Source organism: Lithobates pipiens, unplaced genomic scaffold, assembly GCF_037356315.1.
Source record: "Lithobates pipiens isolate NorthernLeopardFrog02 unplaced genomic scaffold, aLitPip1_a1.2 Scaffold_8, whole genome shotgun sequence".
NCBI lineage: Eukaryota > Metazoa > Chordata > Amphibia > Anura > Ranidae > Lithobates > Lithobates pipiens.
The window spans coordinates 498,745,105-498,764,166 of record NW_027507903.1 but is presented as its reverse complement, the minus strand read 5'-3'; the positions used below and the strand labels follow the sequence as shown (position 1 = coordinate 498,764,166).

The 19,062-nt window shown below is 43.6% G+C and overlaps 1 protein-coding gene across 3 annotated transcripts in view; it reads left to right on the top strand.

The window, feature by feature from the left end:
• The window catches only part of LOC143960515 (solute carrier family 23 member 1-like), a 113,192-nt gene that overhangs the window by 65,578 nt on the left and 28,552 nt on the right, over positions 1–19,062 (top strand). For all 3 annotated transcript variants that reach the window (XM_077469192.1, XM_077469194.1, XM_077469193.1), the window contains exons 2-3: positions 3,453–3,614; positions 5,344–5,501. In XM_077469192.1, the coding sequence (XP_077325318.1) occupies positions 3,453–3,614; positions 5,344–5,501 (320 nt within the window). The remainder of the gene's footprint in view (positions 1–3,452; positions 3,615–5,343; positions 5,502–19,062) is intronic.

Genomic DNA, 19,062 nt, shown 5'->3' with positions numbered 1-19,062 from the left:
ATCCGTGCTGAGGATATAAGCCAAAGAATCACCGGCCTGACACCCTCCACACATTAACAATTGAAGGCTTACCAGAGAACCAGCGACCACCCTCAGAAAGCTCTCAATCTCAATTGGATCTCAGATGCCCTCTCTGACACCATCTGCATCTTCCGAAAAGGGCATCTGGGGTCCCAGGGAGTGAATCTAAGATCTGGCCCTAGGTAAAACACACTGACAGTAGCACTAACTGATACTAATTTAAAAAGGAAAACTGTCCAATAAATACTCACTCTGACCCAAACACTACCCTGGCACTGACCTAGATCAAACCTTGATTGAGGTATTTTTTGGAAAAAAATATATATTTTTTTAACCACTTCAGCCCCAGAAGGATTTACCCCCTTAATGACCAGGCCATTTTTTTGCGATACGGCACTACGTTATTTTACCTGACAATTGCGCATTCATGTGACGTTGTACCCAAACAAAATTGATGTAGTTTTTCCCCCACAAATAGAGCTTTATTTTGGTGGTATTTGGTCACCTCTGCGATTTTTATTTCTTGCGCTATAAACAGAAAAAGAGCAACTATTTTGAAAAAAAAAATATCTTTTACTTTTTGCTATAAAACCATATATCCAATACCGAAATGTAAAAAGTCAAATTTCTTCTTCAATTAAGGTCAATATGTATCCTGTTACATATTTTTGGTAAAAAATCCCAATTATCGTATATTGACTGGTTTGCGCAAAAGTTATAGCACCTACGACCTATGGGATAGATTTAGAGACTTATTTACTTATTTTTTTTACTAGTAATGGCGGCAATACATTTTTAGTGAGACTGTGACATTACGTCGGACAAATTGGACGCAAAGTGACACTTTTTGGGGACCATTGACACCACATACAAGGATCAGTGCTAAAAAAAAAAATGCACTGATTCCTGTATAAATGACACTGGCAGGGAAGGGGTTAACATCAGGGGCAATCAAAGGGTTAAATGTGTTCCCTATGTGTGCTTTCTGTGTGGGGGTTGCTGACACTAGACAAAGAGATCGGTGTTCCTGATTAGTAGGAATCACAGATCTTTCTTGCTCTGTGACAAAAAACTACAGTCTGCCTTGTTTACATAGGCAGACCGCCGTTCTGTCTTTTACCCCCTAACGATCGCGGGTGGCTGGCAGCCATCACGGCCGCCAGACCCGCTGATTGGCTTCTGCTGTGTCTAATCATCTTTGCGCGCCCCAGACCAGTAAGTGCGAACAACGTACAAGTACGTTATTTCGTGCAGCCAGGCTGCCCTGACCCAGCAAATGTGCCGTGGACAGTCAGGAATTGGTTAATTATTATTACTATAATATATTCTTTTTTTTCCTATACACAAAATACAATGTATGTTTCTCGTCCATTTGCAGAAACAGAAAACACGGGTGCAAGCTTCACAGTGACTGACCACTGTGATAGCCAATCAGAGGCTATTACAGTGATCAAGTGACCTGGAATCTCAATTTCTGGGTCCCAATTGTTAGTACGGGGACCGGGAGTTAAGGTGAAACCCCAGACTCTGTGCTGGGAGCACATTGTGTGCCGCGCTTCCAGCACATAGGGAGGAACACAAATTTTCGGCCCTACGGAAAAAGCCCAGTCCAGTGGGACCCCATCTTTGTGTGATGTCGGTGCCAATTGGATAATAAAAACAAATATCAGGAAAATTAATTCTTAAAGTGGAAGAAAAGCCTAACTAACTATATCTATTCCTAAAAAAATGTTACCTCCCCCCTCTTTCTGCTACCTATCCAGCAGCTTTGTGTAAGGGAGTGCTAAACTGTAAGCCCCTGTACACACGATCGGAGAATCCGTCGGAATGTGTCCTATTGGACCGTGTTGTCAGATAATCCGACTGTGTTTGGTATGCATCGGACTGATTCTGTCGGACCCAATTTTCCAACTTGTTGGAAATATTTTCCGACCAACTGGTTCGATTGGACATACTCCGATCATGTGTAGAGAATTTTGATCGGACCAAGTGCCACGCATGCTCAGATCAAATTCCTACATCAAAGCTATTGGCTACTAGCCTGAATGTAGTCCCATCGTAACGAAATTACGTCATCACGTTCTGAAAGATCAGATTTTTCGACAACTTAGTCCGACCGTGTGTATGCAATAGTTTCGGACAAGATCCGAAAGGCAGAGGATATATTTTCATATTACTGGGTTTGTTAACACTTTAAAGATGAGGTTTAATCTGCCCCCCACTAGGATGTCCCTAGGTATGCTGCATTTGCATTTACGTGTGATCCTGAGACTCCATGATTGAAAGAACTGAAATACAATAAAGGAAAGGGGCAGGCCAGGGACAGTAAGGCTGGGCAGGAAAGGGCTAAATGTTTCTGGCTGTCCTCCAGCCAGCAAATAGAGTGTAGAGAAGGGAACAAAGAGAAGAAGCGCCACTTGTATAGTTTTAATAGCCACAATGCATTAATACACTCACATGGAGGTATCTTTAAATGATGTGGTTCAGTAGAGTGTCGGTCTCCTGTACAAACTGGCAATATCCGAATCCTCCTGTAGGGCCGTGTGCAGCCAAGCTAGCGTCCTGTCAGCCAGGTTACTTCCGTCTTTCGGGCAGGGACCAAAGTGAGGTCTGGAACGCAGTCAGTGGGCCTAGGAAGAGAGCTGGAGCGCAGAGTACGACGGGATGACGTCACGGGTATGATGTGATGCGTTTCAGAGCGTGCACAGCAATAGGATAGAGGAACTGCGCGCTCCTTTTTCAAGCTTTTCCCTTCTATACATGTTTTGGAGTTTGCTTCAACTCCCTCTGCAAGGCAGCCCTAAGTACTAAAAGACTTTCTCACACCAGAGCAATACAGCTCAAGGGAATCCAGTTTGGACTTCTATTTACATTGAATGTCACAGTATTTGCCCCACTACCCCGGTACAGCAAATGGAGTGGGCTGGTTATCAATTGCTGCAGCTTCTAATGCACATTGTGAGACGCTCACAGTGTGCAGTGAAATTGGAGTAAGCAATTTCGGTACAGGACAGGAGACTGTACAACTGTGCAATAAGGGAAGCCTGGCGGTCAACTTTAAGGTGATTTTCCTTCATTTGGAAAGATTTCCTCTTAGTTCCTATTGAGAATCAGTGGCAGAAAATAAAAATAATTTTCCCAACAGATTTGAAAACTAAAACGAAAGTTTTTGACCCTCACATTAGACTTCATTCTTCCAAGCAAATAAATGATTTTAAAGATGATATTGAATGAAGCTGAACCAGAGCTGGCAGTCGTGATTTGTGGCCACAGAGATGACTGATGTAATATGCATTTGATTGATTTCATCACCATCAGCCTTTTCATTTATTGGTCTCTAATTCTGTCCACAGAAAGATAAAATGTACTAATTATTAACCGATTCGTAGAAGACCTCTCACCTCTAACCAAATTTCTTATCTTTTTGGCAGATTGAAGATGTCAACCATTATAACATCATGTCTTCCTATAACACCAAAGACCTCGGGGAGAAGGGGAGGAAGATCAGTCCTGACTATAATGAGCGGAACAAACCAGCATACACGGTGACAGATGTGCCGCCATGGTACTTGTGCATCTTTCTTGGTGTCCAGGTATGCAAGTGGATTTGCATTTTGGAAGGCTATGGTCCACCTTATGATGGGCAAAATAATAAAATGACATAAGTTGCTGTCTGTCAGCAGTAAACACAGCAGTGATTGTTTTATTATCTGCTGATCCGGAAATAAAACTATGTTATGTTAGGCCCCTTTCATATAAGGCCGTCTATATGCAGTGCATCCCTCCGAGAGTTTTCGGGGCGGTTCATACCAAAATACATGCTCTGTTTTTGATAGTTTTATTCATTTTAGATACGTGCAGTTCATTTCGTATTTTGGAAATTGGGATGTATCTTCATCTCTGAAATACAAGAGTAATCAATTTTAAACAAATCCGAAATAACAACAAAACAAAATTCGGCCAAAATTTGAATTGAATTCGAATACAAGTATAGCTTGGAATAAAATAGAAAAGAATTGAATATATAAAAACAGACTAGAAAATAAAAATATAATAGAAAATTTAAAGGAATAGAATATAAAAGAATAAATGGCGTAAAACAGAAAAGAATGGCATAGAATAGAAAATTGAATAGAATATAAATAGACTTTCAAAATTTCAATAGAATAGAAAAAAAACAATAGAATAGAATTCAATAGAAGAGAACAGAATAATATAGGAAGAATATAACCATCTTCTGAAATACGAATTTCAAACAGAATAAATTTAAATTCAAATAGATTTGAATAGAATGGAAATTAAGGGAAAATAATAGCAAAGAATAGGATATAAAAATCAATAGACTATAATAGAATAAAATGGCATATAACCGTCTTCTGAAATTCGAATTTCAAATTGAATAAATTGGAATAAAACAGAATAGAAAAAAATAGACTAGAAAATAAGAGAATAGAAAACAATAGAATATAAGTCTTCGAAAATTTTAATTTCAAATAGAATACATTTGAATGTCAATTTGAGTTGAATTTGAATTAAATTAGAAAACCATTAGAATTCCAAAAACAAATTTAACTAATTTTAACTAAGACAATGATTTAAATAATGGGACAAAAAAATTTATATATATATATATATATATATATATATATATATATATAGAATTTTTTTTATAGATATATATTATATTTCTCATGCTGCACATGTCTAATTAATTTCAAAGGGTTAAAAATGGGGAGGAATGCACAAAAAGTACAGGCAGGCACAACTTTTAAAAATCTTTCCACACCAATCCATATGGTACTAAGGTACATATACATTATACATTCACGTCAGTCCCTGCCCTCAAGGAGATTACCATCCATGGTCCTTAACTCGCATTCATACATACACATGCTAGGGCCTATTTAGACAGGAGCCTCCCTCGCGCCGCCCCCCCCTCCCCCCCCAGCTATCCTGCCTAGCTCATATAAAAAAAATTGTACTTGCCTATGTTTAATCACATGATTCCCCCCCAGGTCTGGCTCCCCTGTGTCAGTGAGCGGCTGCTGCAGGGGAGATGAGGCAGCATCGACAATGGCTGGGCCATGGGAACTTGTGGTGATGTCGCAGCTCATGGATTTCACAGCCATTGTTGAGCGCTCCCCAAGCCGAAGCTGCAGAATCACGTAACCAGACCTGGGCAGATGGATAATAAGTACACAGATCTTTTTTTATACAGGTTAGGTAGGATGGGGGAGGGAAGGATTAGTTATGGTTAGGGTTTTCTCCCATTGCGAGCATGTATTTTATTTTTTTTCTAATCTGTCCTTTTTCTTCTTCCAGCATTACTTGACAGCACTGGGGGGTATTATCGCCATCCCCCTAATCTTGTCGAAAGACCTGTGCTTGACCCATGACCCACTGACTCAGAGTAACTTGATCAGCACCATCTTCTTTGTCTCCGGGATTTGCACCCTCCTGCAGGTTCTGTTTGGGGTCAGGTAATGTGACAGAGGATGTGTATCTGAAATATTATTCTTTGAGAATGACTGACTGCAAATTTTATTATTTTTTTTTTTCTTTTAAGTTTGTCAAGTTTTGTACGCTATGTGGAAATATTTGGTACCTGTATTGAGTTTGTATTTCTGTCTGTGATGCCAGTGGGGAGATTCACACAGTTTGAGTGACTAATATCAAGACAAAGTGATGGGAAATCCAAAATGTTACTGCCAGTACACTGAACCCCCCACCCCTCAAACACAACTGATTGGGGACCAATATGAATTTTCAATCAGAGAGAGAGAGAGAGAGAGAGAGACTGAAAATGAACAGCTACTGCTGTGCCCTCCGGCCGACAAAACACAATGATTACTGCTAACAGCTATTGCCACAGGCAGTAATCGCATGCCAAAAATCCAACAGGCTGATTTTACTGAAGTCAATTGATAGATCGACTTCAGCACAACTGGCCTGCCCATGCTTAGATCAATTCTCGACTGGCCAACTTTAGTCATGTGGGTTGTTTTGTGAAGCATTGTATAAAGCAGCAAATAGTCCCTCTGTATTGTACTCTGATGCTCTGGGTTGGTGTGGGGCAGGGGTCAGCAACCCGTAGATCATGGTTTGGGCTTGCTGACCCCTGCCCCACACCAACCCAGAGCATCAGAGTACAATACAGAGGGACTATTTGTAAAGTTGGAGCTGTAGTAGGGAGCAAGAACGGCATAATCCGATGTCTCCTCTGTAGTGCTGACTCCTGTCTCATGTGGAGTGATACTGCACTTATCCTGGTTAGCCAGCAGCAGGAAATAATGTTAAAGTGGTTCTAAAGCCTCACGAATGCACAACTCCAGGAAAAAAAATGTATTTAAATTGTGCATCATTTTACCTTTAAAAAATATGTTCACCTTCGGGAATATGTTATATGTTCCAACCTAAAAACGGTGGAAAATGTAACATGTCCAGCATTTGCACCATGCACACCTTATTTCCCCCTCCCTGTGACAGCAGACGGGGGATCTTCTCCCTGCACCCGCTGTCACAATTTGAAAACCGCACAGCCATGTGGGGGCTCCATCCACATGGCCATGTCATTCATTCTCAGTTTCCTGTGAATGGATAGACTACAATTATGGTCTGTCATTGCGGCTGACAGCATGTCATTCTCAATGAAGTACGAGGGAGCCGGTGAGCACTCAGTTCATTGATTCTTCCTGCTCTCAAATAACTACCTGCCCATATGAGGTATGGGCAGACAGCTATCCTGAGAGTCTGCACTAGCCAGACATTGCACCCATAATCAGCTGATTGTGGATCCAATGCTCTGCAGGCTCCTTTAGAAAAAATAAATGCAATTTTTTTTTTACCTGCAAAAAATGTGCATTTTATTTTATTTCAAAAGATGAGCTTGGCCTTTAAACCAGCTATAGATGGATTAAAATGTGGCCAGTTCAGCAGGAACCGGACACATTTCAACCAATCTTTGGGAGGCTGGTTGAATTTGATCTACTGTCTGTGTGTTTGTTTTTTTTGTTTTGTTTTTTGAGCATTCACTGCCAACGACTATAGCCACCAGCAATGATCGTTGCATTCTGACGGCAGGGAAACCTCCAGCTGTCAGAACATAATGGTGCAGTGGGAGCAATTTCCCCCATCAACACCGTCAACACCCATGGTTAAAGGTGAAACTGCATAATCTGTGGCCAGCATTACTCAGTCTTGATTGCTTTCATATCAGTTGTTAGCTGGACAGGGCTTACTAATGTAGCGCCAGCTCCTGAAGAGCATGTGCTATGTTTTTTTTTTTTTTTTTTTTTTCAATTTAATATTCCTAAAATCACAGTTAGGTTTTAGGGTTCCCCGCCCCCCCCCCCGCCAACCCCTCCTCTCTTCTTGTCCGTCAGAGGTGATGACAAATACAAGCACATGAGGTGGACATGAAAGAAGGAGGGGCCGGCGGGGAGGAGCGCATCACGAGAGGTCTGTTTACACTGCAGTCTCTTAGCAGGGAGCAGGGACCCGATCTACCCATTATCTAGCTGTGATTGATGGGTAGATCAAAGGGGAAGCTGTCATGGGGCCCCCTACTGGCGAACGGGCCCTCGGGCAGTACCCGATGGTCAGTCTGCCCCTTTCTCACTACTTGCCTGCCCCAGTATATTCACTCATCATGGATGAAGCAAGATGAACGATCTCGGATCCCTCCCCGGCGGCGCTTGAAGACGGTAAGTGAAGCGGGAAGGGAGACAGTACGAGATTAATAAAACGACTGCTATGCAAACTACCTGCCAGGCATCAAGCTTCGGAAATCTGTACCTCATCTTGTCCACTTCCCAACTTTAAGGGAAGAAGTGTTTTTACTGTTAGCGTACTGTTAGCTTTAAGAATCTTAGGGTGAACTTGCAACTACTCAAGGGTGTCCTGGCCCTAACTCTCTTTCCCCCATAAAAGTTTGTAAGAGAAATAAACATCTCTTTTGAATTCAAGAAGTATCTGGCGCCCAACAACTTTATCCATCTTGCACCACTATGCCTCTCAACCCACCGCATATAGAAGGATGTCAGCTATATCTAGCCCTGGAGGTTCTCTTCAGACTGCAGGAAGCTGGGGAGACCTTGCTACTTGTATATTATCAGCTTGAGGTCAGCTATACATTCTGATTGGTTCCCCTTAACCACTTCAGCCCCGAAAGGATCAAGACATTTTTTGCAATACGGCACTGCGTTACTTTAACTGATAATTGCATGACAAATGCTGTACCCAAACAAAATTGATGTCCTTTTTTTTTCACACAAACTGAGGTGTTTTTTTTTTTTTTTTTTGGTGGTATTTGATCATCTCTGTGATTGATTTATTTATTTATATTTGTTTATTTGTACTGTAAACAAAAAAAGATCGACAATTTTTGAAAAAAAAAAAATCTTTTTTTACTTTCTGCTATAATATATATCCAAAAAAGATATTGTGATTTTTTTTTTTTTTACTAAAAATATATAAGCATATATTTATTGTTTTGCACAAAAGTTATAGCGTCTACAAAATAGGGGAAAGATTTAGGGTTTTTATTATTTTTTTTGTTTTTACTAGTAATGGCGGTGATCTGCGATTTAAAAAAAAAAAACATTTTTATTCGGGATTGTGACATTTTGGCAGACAAATCTTACCCTAAGTGACACTTTGGTGACCAGTGATGCCAATACAGTGATATAAAAATGCACTGATCACTGTATAAATGGCACTGTGTCATGGTTATGCAGTGATCTTCCTGTTTGCTTACCTCCCCTCATGTGTTCAGACTAAGAGGCCATCCACTTCCACCTGGTGGTTTTTATAACCTCTCCTCTAAGCATGGCTCCACCCCAGGCCCTATCAGGGAGCCCTATATTAACCTGTGCACTGCAAGCCAACAGTGCTGATCAACCATTGTGTATTCAGCTTCCTGTTTCCTGCCGTGTGCTCCTCTGTTGTTCCGTTACCGACTTTGGCGTGTCTTTGACTATCCCTGTTTGCCTGTGATCCTGACCTTTTGGAGTGTCCCTGTCTATTTCTGTCTGCTTGTGGCCCAACCTTGGCTTTGTCCCTCACCATCCCTATCCTCCTGTTGCCTACTGTGGGTGTGAGCTGGGGGACCCTGGGGGTCGCGACCTGGAGCCAGTTGCAGCCAAGTCCATCCTCACCACTCGAGGCGCTGGTGAACACCTGCTGGCTCTTGGACTCCGCGCCCCAGGGAATCTTACGCTCTAACCCCGGTTGGACCTGTCTCCCGTCCGCAGCAGTCAGCCGTAGGGTCCACAACCTTGCGGTGCACTCCTGATCCCTACGGTGTGCATCTGTCACCTTGCCTCAAGGTGACCTGACACACTGGCAGGGAAGGGGTTAACACTAGTGGTGATCAAAAGGTTAAATGTTCCCTAGGGAGGTGCTTTCTAACTGTCAGGGGGATGGGCTCACTGGGAGTAGAGAGAGATTACTGTTCCTGATCATAGGGTTGCCACCTTTTCTTCAAGCCAAACCCGAACACTTTAGCGGCACAGGGCACATTTGTTTTCGTAGTATACACAATAGGATTATAAAAGACCTGGGACACCTTTGGGTGCCCCAAGGAGCGTGCTAATGCAGCTTGCTGCGGCAAACAGTGGGTGTGGCCAAACTGCTCTTTCTGATATCATGATCCCCCCCCCGTGATGCCAAACCTGCCCCCAGACAGCGGCCCGCAGCTCCCAAATGGCAACAGATTTTTGTGTGACTACAGTGGAACCTTGGTTAATGAGTAACGCGGGTTAACGAGCGTTTAAGACGAGCAACTTTTTTTTTTTTTAATTATGACTTGGTTTGCGAGTGTTGTCTCGCAAAATGAGCAGAATTCAAGCTAATGGGGTGTGCAGTACCACATTTGGCCAGAGGTGCAGGGGGCACCGGTGACACTCGGAACCGTTTGGAGCCATTTGGAAATACTTAGAATCACTTGGAAATACTCGGAAAAACTCAAAAATACACAAGGCTTTCCGAGTTCAGCCGAGCTGTCCCCCCGATTATTTCTGGCCCCTCCCACCTCTGGCCACATGCGGTATTGCATGCAATAGAAGTAAATGCGGAATGAATTATCTTTGTTTTCATTGACTTCTATGGGGAAACTCGCTTTGATATGCGAGTGCTTTGAAATACAAGCATTCTCCTGGAGCGGGTTATGCTCGTAATCCAAGGTTCCACTGTATCTCAGTTACTTGAGGAGCCAAAGCCCATTCTAAAGAATGTGTCCAGGTTTCCATCAGACTGAAACTCGGACACAAGATTCCAAACCCGAACTGTCCGGGTGAATCCTGGACAGGTGGCAACCCTACCTGATCACTAGGAACAGCTGATGTCTCTCTCCTCCCCTGTCAGAACAAGGATCTGCCTTGTTTGCAAAGGCATATCCCCATTCTGCCTCTTTCCCTGAACTCCAGCTAACGCTTTTTAAGTTCTTTTCGTTTTTTTTTTTTTTTTTTGCTAAATGTTTTCCATCAATGAATAAAAGCTGATTATTGTAAACACCCCTGTCAGTGTTAAATAATTTGTCTCAATCCTCTAATTGCCACTTTGTCTGGACAACTGGATAACTAGACTTACTGGAAGTGGTGGTATGCATGCCGTGGACATGGCAACAATTATACCCATTTAAATGAATGGGGTTGTGCTGCAACTGCCCTGTAACCATATGTAATGCACATGTTTATGGCATGGTCCTGCAGGCTTTTAAGGGTTAAAAAAAGTAAATGGGAATGTAGCACCCTCTACCAATAGATAAATGCTAGTAAGTCAGCACAGGTAAATTTAGGCAGGCCTATGCTGCAAGCTAGGCCTGTCTGTTTTGATCTGGGGGCTGGGAGTGGTCAGAGTAGCAGTGGGTGTAGCCACTTGTGATCTGGTTCTGAGGTGCCTCCCCTGCTTCCAGGGAGAATGTTCTGGAAGAGGGGCAGGGCCTGGGACTGGAGTGGCAAGCAGCTTGTGTGGGAGCCCTGACCAATCCCCATCTGGCATTGGCAGTGGGGCAGGCCTCTTATATAAGCTGAGGGAACATGCCACTGAGGGGAGAAGTTGGCTGAGTGAAGTGAGGAATGGAATACTAGGCAGTAGCAGGAGGGCACCCTCATCTGAGGGGGGGGGGGGTTCACTGATCGCAGGAGTAGGCCTAGGGAGAATCGGTGAAGGAAATTTTGCCTCTACATGATGATTGGCATTGTCTTTGTCACCACACGGTCGGTGATAAAGAACCCCTGGAGCAAAGGGGGCAGGAGAAGCTGTCGGAATGTGTATGGTCCGGTCAAATTCCTCATCAAGGACAGTGAAAGGTTGGTGAGTGTTACCACCAGTGATGTAAGTAACTGAGTTAAAATAAACGGAGGGTAATGAGTAATCTAACTGATTACTCTTCCCCTCATGATAACTCAATTCCCTTTACTTGGGCGGAGTTACTGCAATTACATTTACTGCCCCGGAGGCCCCGCCGTGGCCGTGCTACCTGGCCGTTCGTTCCACCGCGGGGAGGGGGGCTTTCGCCCGCTGAGCTGAGAAGAGGCTGAGACTCGGAGAGACTGTCTGGACCGCCCCATCCTCCCCCTAGAGAGGCGGGGCGAACACTGAAAAATTTAGCCAATTGAGTGAAGGGGTGGGTCTCTCTCTCCACATGAGGAAAGGCATCCCTGGAGGCATTCAAGCAAGTGACTGATGATTCGAATTGCAGTGCAATCGATCCATCCCAAGTCCTCCACCACCTCTGCTTCTTACTGATCCCATCCCTACCTACCCATCATTACTTCTACAACAGAGGTGATAGGGGGGGGGGATATGGTAGGGATGAGATCAGTGGTGGTGGGGGAATGGGATCAGTAAGAGGCAGAGGTGGTGGTGGTGGGAGAGGATGGCACCACCACCGCTGCCACCCCCCCCCCAAGTATACCACCACCACTGCCACCCCCCCTGTACCACCGCTGTCACCCCCCTAAGTACACCACCACCACCACCCCCCCCCCCAAGTACCACCGCTGTCACCCCCCTAAGTACACCACCACCACTGCCACCCCCTCAAGTACCACCGCTGCCACCCCCTCAACATTTAGGTTCAAATAAATACCAAATGTTCTAAAATACCGTATATAGCATTTTTATTCTTCTATCAGTTAATATAAACTTCTTTGATATTAAAGCTGTTATGGAACGTAATTGCATTATAGAATATTTAAAAAAAGTCAGTCCGCTTCTCCTCCTCTGACAATTTGATGAACAAAATTTTGAACGCATAGGGACACTATGGGCTCTCTCTTACCCTACCCCCTTATCCGTATCCCTTCCCCTTCTCCCCTTCCCTCCACTCTCCTCCCTTCTTGCTGTTCAGCTCTCCCCTCTACCACTTTGTCCCTTTTTTGTTTTGTTCTTCTCTTTCCTCTTTTCTCCCTCTTTCTGTCTCCTTTATGCTATTGTTTAAACATTGCCTCATGTAGTAACCCATGAGTATCTCTTACTAGTATGACCTCGCGGATCAGAGAATAGGCTATTTTTTCAATTCTCCAAGCTTACCAACGGGGACCGGCTGTGGCCGATAGTCATTAGCCGGCCCCCTGTAAATGTATTTCTGCTGCTGTTCTTTGCTTGCATTTAACTCATGATGTTTACTATTTTCTTGTTCTCTCTTGAAATGTACAAATAAAAATATTTTCAACACTAAAAAAAAGTCAGTTACTTTGAGTAACTAATTACTTTTCCAATATAGTAATTGCGTTACTAACGCAATTACTTTTTGGGAGAAGTAATTTGTAACTTAACTAATTACTTTTTTAAAGTAAGTTGACCAACACTGGTTACCACAGCGGAGGGCTGGATGTGCCAGGAAGTCTGTGAGGGAACTTTGCTTCTACATGGTCATTAACAAAGTCTTTATCATTCAGACGGTGAATGATGGGGAGTCCTGGATCAGAGGAGAGACTGTGGGGATCTGTGTCAAATCGCTGTAGCTCGAGGGCACAGGATTTGCAAGTTGGGCTGGCTGGGAACAGTAGTCCACCGTCCATGAGAAAGCTTTTAAACTACTGGGCCTCCGGGGAGAGGTACTGCAGGCCTCAGGCCCAGTAGCAACGAGCGACCAGAGCCTGCCTAGGGGCTTGTTCAGAGTGGGTCCTTATTGCTCAAAGGATGATGTGACATTACTTTACCTCAGTAACCATAAGTTTGTGCAGGAGGAAATAAGTTTGTACATCAGGAAACAAGTTTGTGCAGGAGAAGTTCTGAGGTCAAATGTGATGTCTTCATCCTTCACCCGGTGATAAATGGGGAATTCTTGGAAGGAATAGTTTGCGGGGGTTAAGCAGAGGAGGAGCAACAGTCTGCATAGAGATGAAGGAGGAGATTCATACTCAGTAAGAATGCATATCAAATCTTCTGGCTCTAACTATGTGCTTTTGTGCTTAATCATAAAATATGATGGCAATTAAAGGTCCTATGGCATCCCATATCCCCTTTCCACATCCAAGTTGTACCCCCTCCCCCCCCATAAAACAACAAAAACAAACACAAAAACAAAACGCAGAAGACTATTCATTGTCTCTGCAAGTGATGTATGAAGTCTGGCAGCAAGTTGAATCGGTGGATTGTCTGTTACTAGCGGCAACTACATCGTTACAGGGAGAGAACATAGTACCTCCCAGCTGCTCATCAACTGGCCTTTATAAAGCGGTTAATCACTGATCACTTTACAGAGGGTTAGTGAATACCACTGTAAATGTAAAGGAGTCCTAACTCTCCTATACTAGATGTATCTGTTTCCACCCCATCCATATAAAATGTATTTACACCATGACAAGTTGAATTTTACAGTTTTTCGTCACTCCCATGGATGATTTTCCTGATTTTAGATGGCTTATACAGTGAAATGTCACAGGTTCACATCTACACAATGATACGTTTTGTTGCCTATGTTTTTATAATGTCTTTTTACTTGCATGCATGTATTATGCAAACACTACTAGAGTGAGGCTTGACTATGTTGTATGCTAGAGTTTTGATGGCCTGGCCTCATAATCAGAGCGAGGCTTGGTTTTCAGAACGAGGCTTGACTACGCTGCATGCTGGTGTTTGGATGGCCAGGCCTCGTGATCAGAACGAGGCTTGGTTACGACACAGGATGGATGCTAATATGAGGCCTGGCCTCATAATCTGAAAGAGGCTTGGTTACGACACAGGACGGATGCTAAAAGATGTGGAAAATCTTTCATATTCAAATATTCACAGTCTCGTTTATATTTTGGATATTTGGCGGACATCTCTGATGGGGATAATGCTATATGTAAGGATAATAAATATATATGGAGGAGTTTTTAATACAGTGCCTTGCGAAAGTATTCGGGCCCCCTTGAACTTTTCAACCTTTTGCCACATTTCAGGCTTCAAACATAAAGATATAAAATTTTTATTTTTTGTGAAGAATCACCAACATGTGGGACACAATTGTGAAGTGGAACGAAATCTATTGGATTTTTGAAACTTTTTTTAACTAATAAAAAAATCAAAAGTGGGGCGTGCAAAATTATTCGGCCCCCTTGCGTTAATACTTTGCAGAGCCACCTTTTCCTGCGATTACAGCTGAAAGTCGCTTGGGGTATGTCTCTATCAGTTTTGCACATCGAGAGACTGAAATTCTTGCCCATTCTTCCTTGCAAAACAGCTCGAGATCTGTGAGGTTGGATGGAGAGCGTTTGTGAACAGCAGTTTTCAGCTCTTTCCACAGATTCTCGATTGGATTCAGGTCTGGACTTTGACTTGGCCATTCTAACACCTGGATACGTTTATTTGTAAACCATTCCTTTGTAGATTTTGCTGTATGTTTGGGATTGTTCTCTTGTTGGAAGATAAATCTCCGTCCCAGTTTCAGGTCTTTTGCAGACTCCAACAGGTTTTCATCCAGAATGGTCCTGTATTTGGCTGCATCCATCTTCCCCTCAATTTTAACCATCTTCCTTGTCCCTGCTGAAGAAAAGCAGGCCCAAACCATGATGCTGCCACCACCATGTTTGACAGTGGGGATGGTGTGTTGAGGGTGATGAGCTGTGTTGCTTTTACGCCAAACATATCGTTTTGCATTGTGGGCAAAAAGTTGGATTTTGGTTTCATCTGACCAGAGCACCTTCTTCCACATGTTTGGTGTGTCTCCCAGGTGGCTTGTGGCAAACTTTAGACAAGACTTTTTATGGATATCTTTGAGAAATGGCTTTCTTCTTGCCACTCTTCCATAAAGGCCAGATTTGTGCAGTGTACGATTGATTGTTGTCCTATGGACAGACTCTCCCACCTCAGCTGTAGTTCTCTGCAGTTCATCCAGAGTGATCATGGGCCTCTTGGCTGCATCTCTGATCAGTCTTCTCCTTGTCTGAGCTGAAAGTTTAGAGGGACGGCCAGGTCTTGGTAGATTTGCAGTGGTCTGATACTCCTTCCATTTCAAAATGATCACTTGGCAAAAGGTTGAAAAGTTCAAGGGGGCCGAATACTTTCGCAAGGCACTGTATATACACTTCCGGAACATGTGACCGGAAGTGCCAAGTGCTTCCGGGGTCAGTGGTTATTTTGGGGTCATTTTGTACTTATAAGCGATGCTTTTTGGGGGGGGTCCACACCCCAGAGGACGACTGTTTCGTTGAAACGCGTCGGGTGGACCCCCTTACAGACATCGCTACTTTCTGACTATGTTATTACGATTGAACCAAATGTGAGTGTAATTTTATTATTATTTTTTAATAAATTGGATGTTAAAACGGTATCACGCTAGTTTTCTACTTCCATGGTCTTTGATACCTAAGCCCCCTATTTTCGTGGAATGAGCACTATAAGAGGATCGCTACGGATGATTTCATGACCTGAAGACTTGTGGGAGATTACACACTAGATCAGGGGTCTCAAACTGGTGGCCCTCCAGCTGTTATAAAACTAAGTCCCATGAGGCATTGCAAGGATGACAGTTACAAGCATGACTCCTACAGGCAGAGGCATGATGGGACTTGTAGTTTCGCAACAGCTGGAGGGCCACCAGTTTGAGATCCCTGCACTAGATGTATGATTATCTGGTTTGCTAACCTACAGGCCCATATGACTCGAGAGGCGTAAGCCTTCCTCTGAGTCCACGTCATTTGGTAAGCCTCCTCTCCCCTTCTTTATCACGATGGTGGTGGTATTATTCTACATATCAGAAGTTGAATTTCACCTTTTTTACGTCACCTCAAGTTTGGAATTGTGATTGATATTACACATTTCAAGGACTGTTAGACGTTCACTTGATGGACTGTATATGTTAAATTTATTTTATTTACTTTAACCTTTTGTGTGCATGAGGTTCATGCACTCTTCCACCTGGGAGTAAGATCTCTTGATATATAATGGAATTTACACATATATTCTTTTTTTTTTAAGTGTATGTAATTTTCTTTGCTTGAATTAGTGCCTTACTGGTTCATGTGGTTTGTTGCCACCTAAGCGCCACACTTTTTTGTATTCATTTTTGCATGTTACTGTGTACTCTTCAGTAGTGTTGGCAGCTGGGTAGAGCCCATCTTTTCACAGCGCAGTATTTTTTTACAATTTTATTATGCAGAGGCGGCTCTCTAATTAGGCAAATAAGGCGGTCGCCTAAGGCCTCGCACTCACAGGGGCCTCGTGACAGCCTGATTGAAGAGCCGCCTCTGCTGACAACAATGCCGCTGTGGCTTTAAGCTCAGACCAGCAACGGTTTAACATTGCCTGTGAGATAGAGAGCACTGACACCAGCACTGAGAGAACTGACACCAGCACCGAGAGAACTGACACCAGCATTTTAAAGCTCTTAATATATGTAATTTATACAATTTTTTTTTTTTTTATCGCTTGAATTATTTTTCCCATTATGGGCATGAGTGGGGCCTCATGTCTAGGTTTTGCCTGAGGCCTCAAAAAGCATAGAGCCACCTCTATTATTATGCAAACACTACACATCTAATTTAAAGCTGAATTCCAGGCAAACCGCTAACTCCATAGATGAAATATATATAAAGAAGCTGTTTAACCTGCTAAAGAATTTGTATTCCTTCCCATCAAGTTTTAATATTTTCTACTGCAGTTAAAGTGGTATTAAACCCAAAAGCAAAGATTTATTATATTGCAGCTTATATGTATGGTTTTCTTTTTTTCTATGTTCATCTGGCGATCCACCCAGTAAGTCTGTTATTAGAAAGCTCAAGTTCTCCAGCAGAATGCATCAATCTACATGGATGGGACACACCATTTAACAATAGCAGGGGTGCTAACAATGATCAGATTTTATTGATGGAAAACCTTTATCCTTGTAACTGACAGACTGACAATGCTGCTGTCTGTTGTGCCTTCTGTGCTCTCATTCATTCAGAGTGGTGCCTCAGTAATAGGAGGTGTGTAACCAGCCAGATCACTAGGTAAAAATAGAGGGGGAAAAGCCAAAGAACAGAAACCAAATGCTGCCATCACATCTAATGATTGATAACCTGCAATATAATACATTACTGGTTTTGAGTTGAATACAGCTATCTCCCAGCCTGCGATTGGACAGTGAAAGGAGAAGCAGCAGACTGATGATCTCATCTCTCTGTCACTCTGATCTTTCCTCCTGTCGGCAACTCCTTGCACTACCGATTGGTTCCTTGTACGGCTTCTTCCTCCTCTAGTGCTGTACAGGGACAGGTAGAAGTTGATACCAGACCACATTCAGGTACTTGCACTACATTTTAAAAGCATGACATTATGTATCTTTGATTACAGTGCTGCCTTAAAGTGATCCTAAAGGCTTATTTTAAAAAAACAAACGTGCCATACTTACGTGCTCTGTGTAATGGTTTTGTACAGCGTAGCTCTGATCCTCCTCTTCTTGGGTCCCTTGCCAGCGCTTCTGGCTCACATTAAGACTAGTGTAGCACCCTCTAGTGTGGGCTAGATGTAAGATATGTTTTGTAGTGTAGAAAAATTTTGTTTGGCTCAGGGCTAAGCCTGACCTGTGAATCTGGGTCAGGGTTCAATGAGCCAGGGCTGGGTGACTCATCCTGACAGCTCTCCCCCTGGTCTAGAAGGTTGTAGAAATGTCTAGAGCTAGCGAGTGGAGGTTAGGAGGGGCTGTTTTGAATATTTATGATGGCCTCAGCCAATAATAGGACCCCTTTCACACCGAGGGCATTTTGCAGGCGCTATAGCCCAAGGGCTGGAGCAGTACGCTGGCAGGATGTCAGGAAAAGTCCTTCCAGCAAATTCTTTGGAGCGGTGTGTTTACCGCTCCTCCACCGCTGCTCCCCATTGAAATCAATGGGGCAGCGCTGCAATACCGCCGGTAAAACGCTGCTATTGCAGTGTATTGCGGGTGGTTTTAAATCTTTCTCGGCCGCTAGCGGGGGTAAAAGCACCCCGCTAGCGTCCGAAATGCACCACAAATCTGACGGTAAAACAGCCAACGCTATGGGTGGCTTGGTGTGAAAGCCCTCTAACTGAAGAGCTGGCAGGGGGCAAGGTTCAAATCCTAAATAGGCATGAGCCATGGCAGAAGGGCATTCGGGTCTAAGATGGAGATATAGTGCTGTGGACACTGACGGTGGCCCTCAAAGGTTCCCCCTAGTCTGGGGGGGTTGACCTTGGGTGCTGGAAGGATCCTGCCACAACATACAGAGGAAGCTTTTCCTGGAGGCACTGGAGCAAGTGTGAGGACAGTGTGAGTAGAGCAGCACTATTGGGGACTTACAAGGAGGGAGACTGCCATACATAGCCAGTTGTCCCTGAAGACAGCGGGAGATTGCCTGCAGAGTCAGCTGGGTGGGCTGGTAAAGGGGACAGTCTGGAGGACTGTGGAGGCAAGTTCACCTGAAGGGCTAGTGAAAGGGGCAGCTGCAGCCAGGTGGGTTGGCAGTGCCAGAGGAGGTGAAACTGGGACCAGTAGCCACAGGAGGAAGAGTGCAAGCTTATCACTGTGTTCTGCTACACAACAAGGGGCCTTGAGTTCCTGTCCGCAAAAGGCCATTGCTAAATCTGACTGTGCTGGTCAGATACATTTCA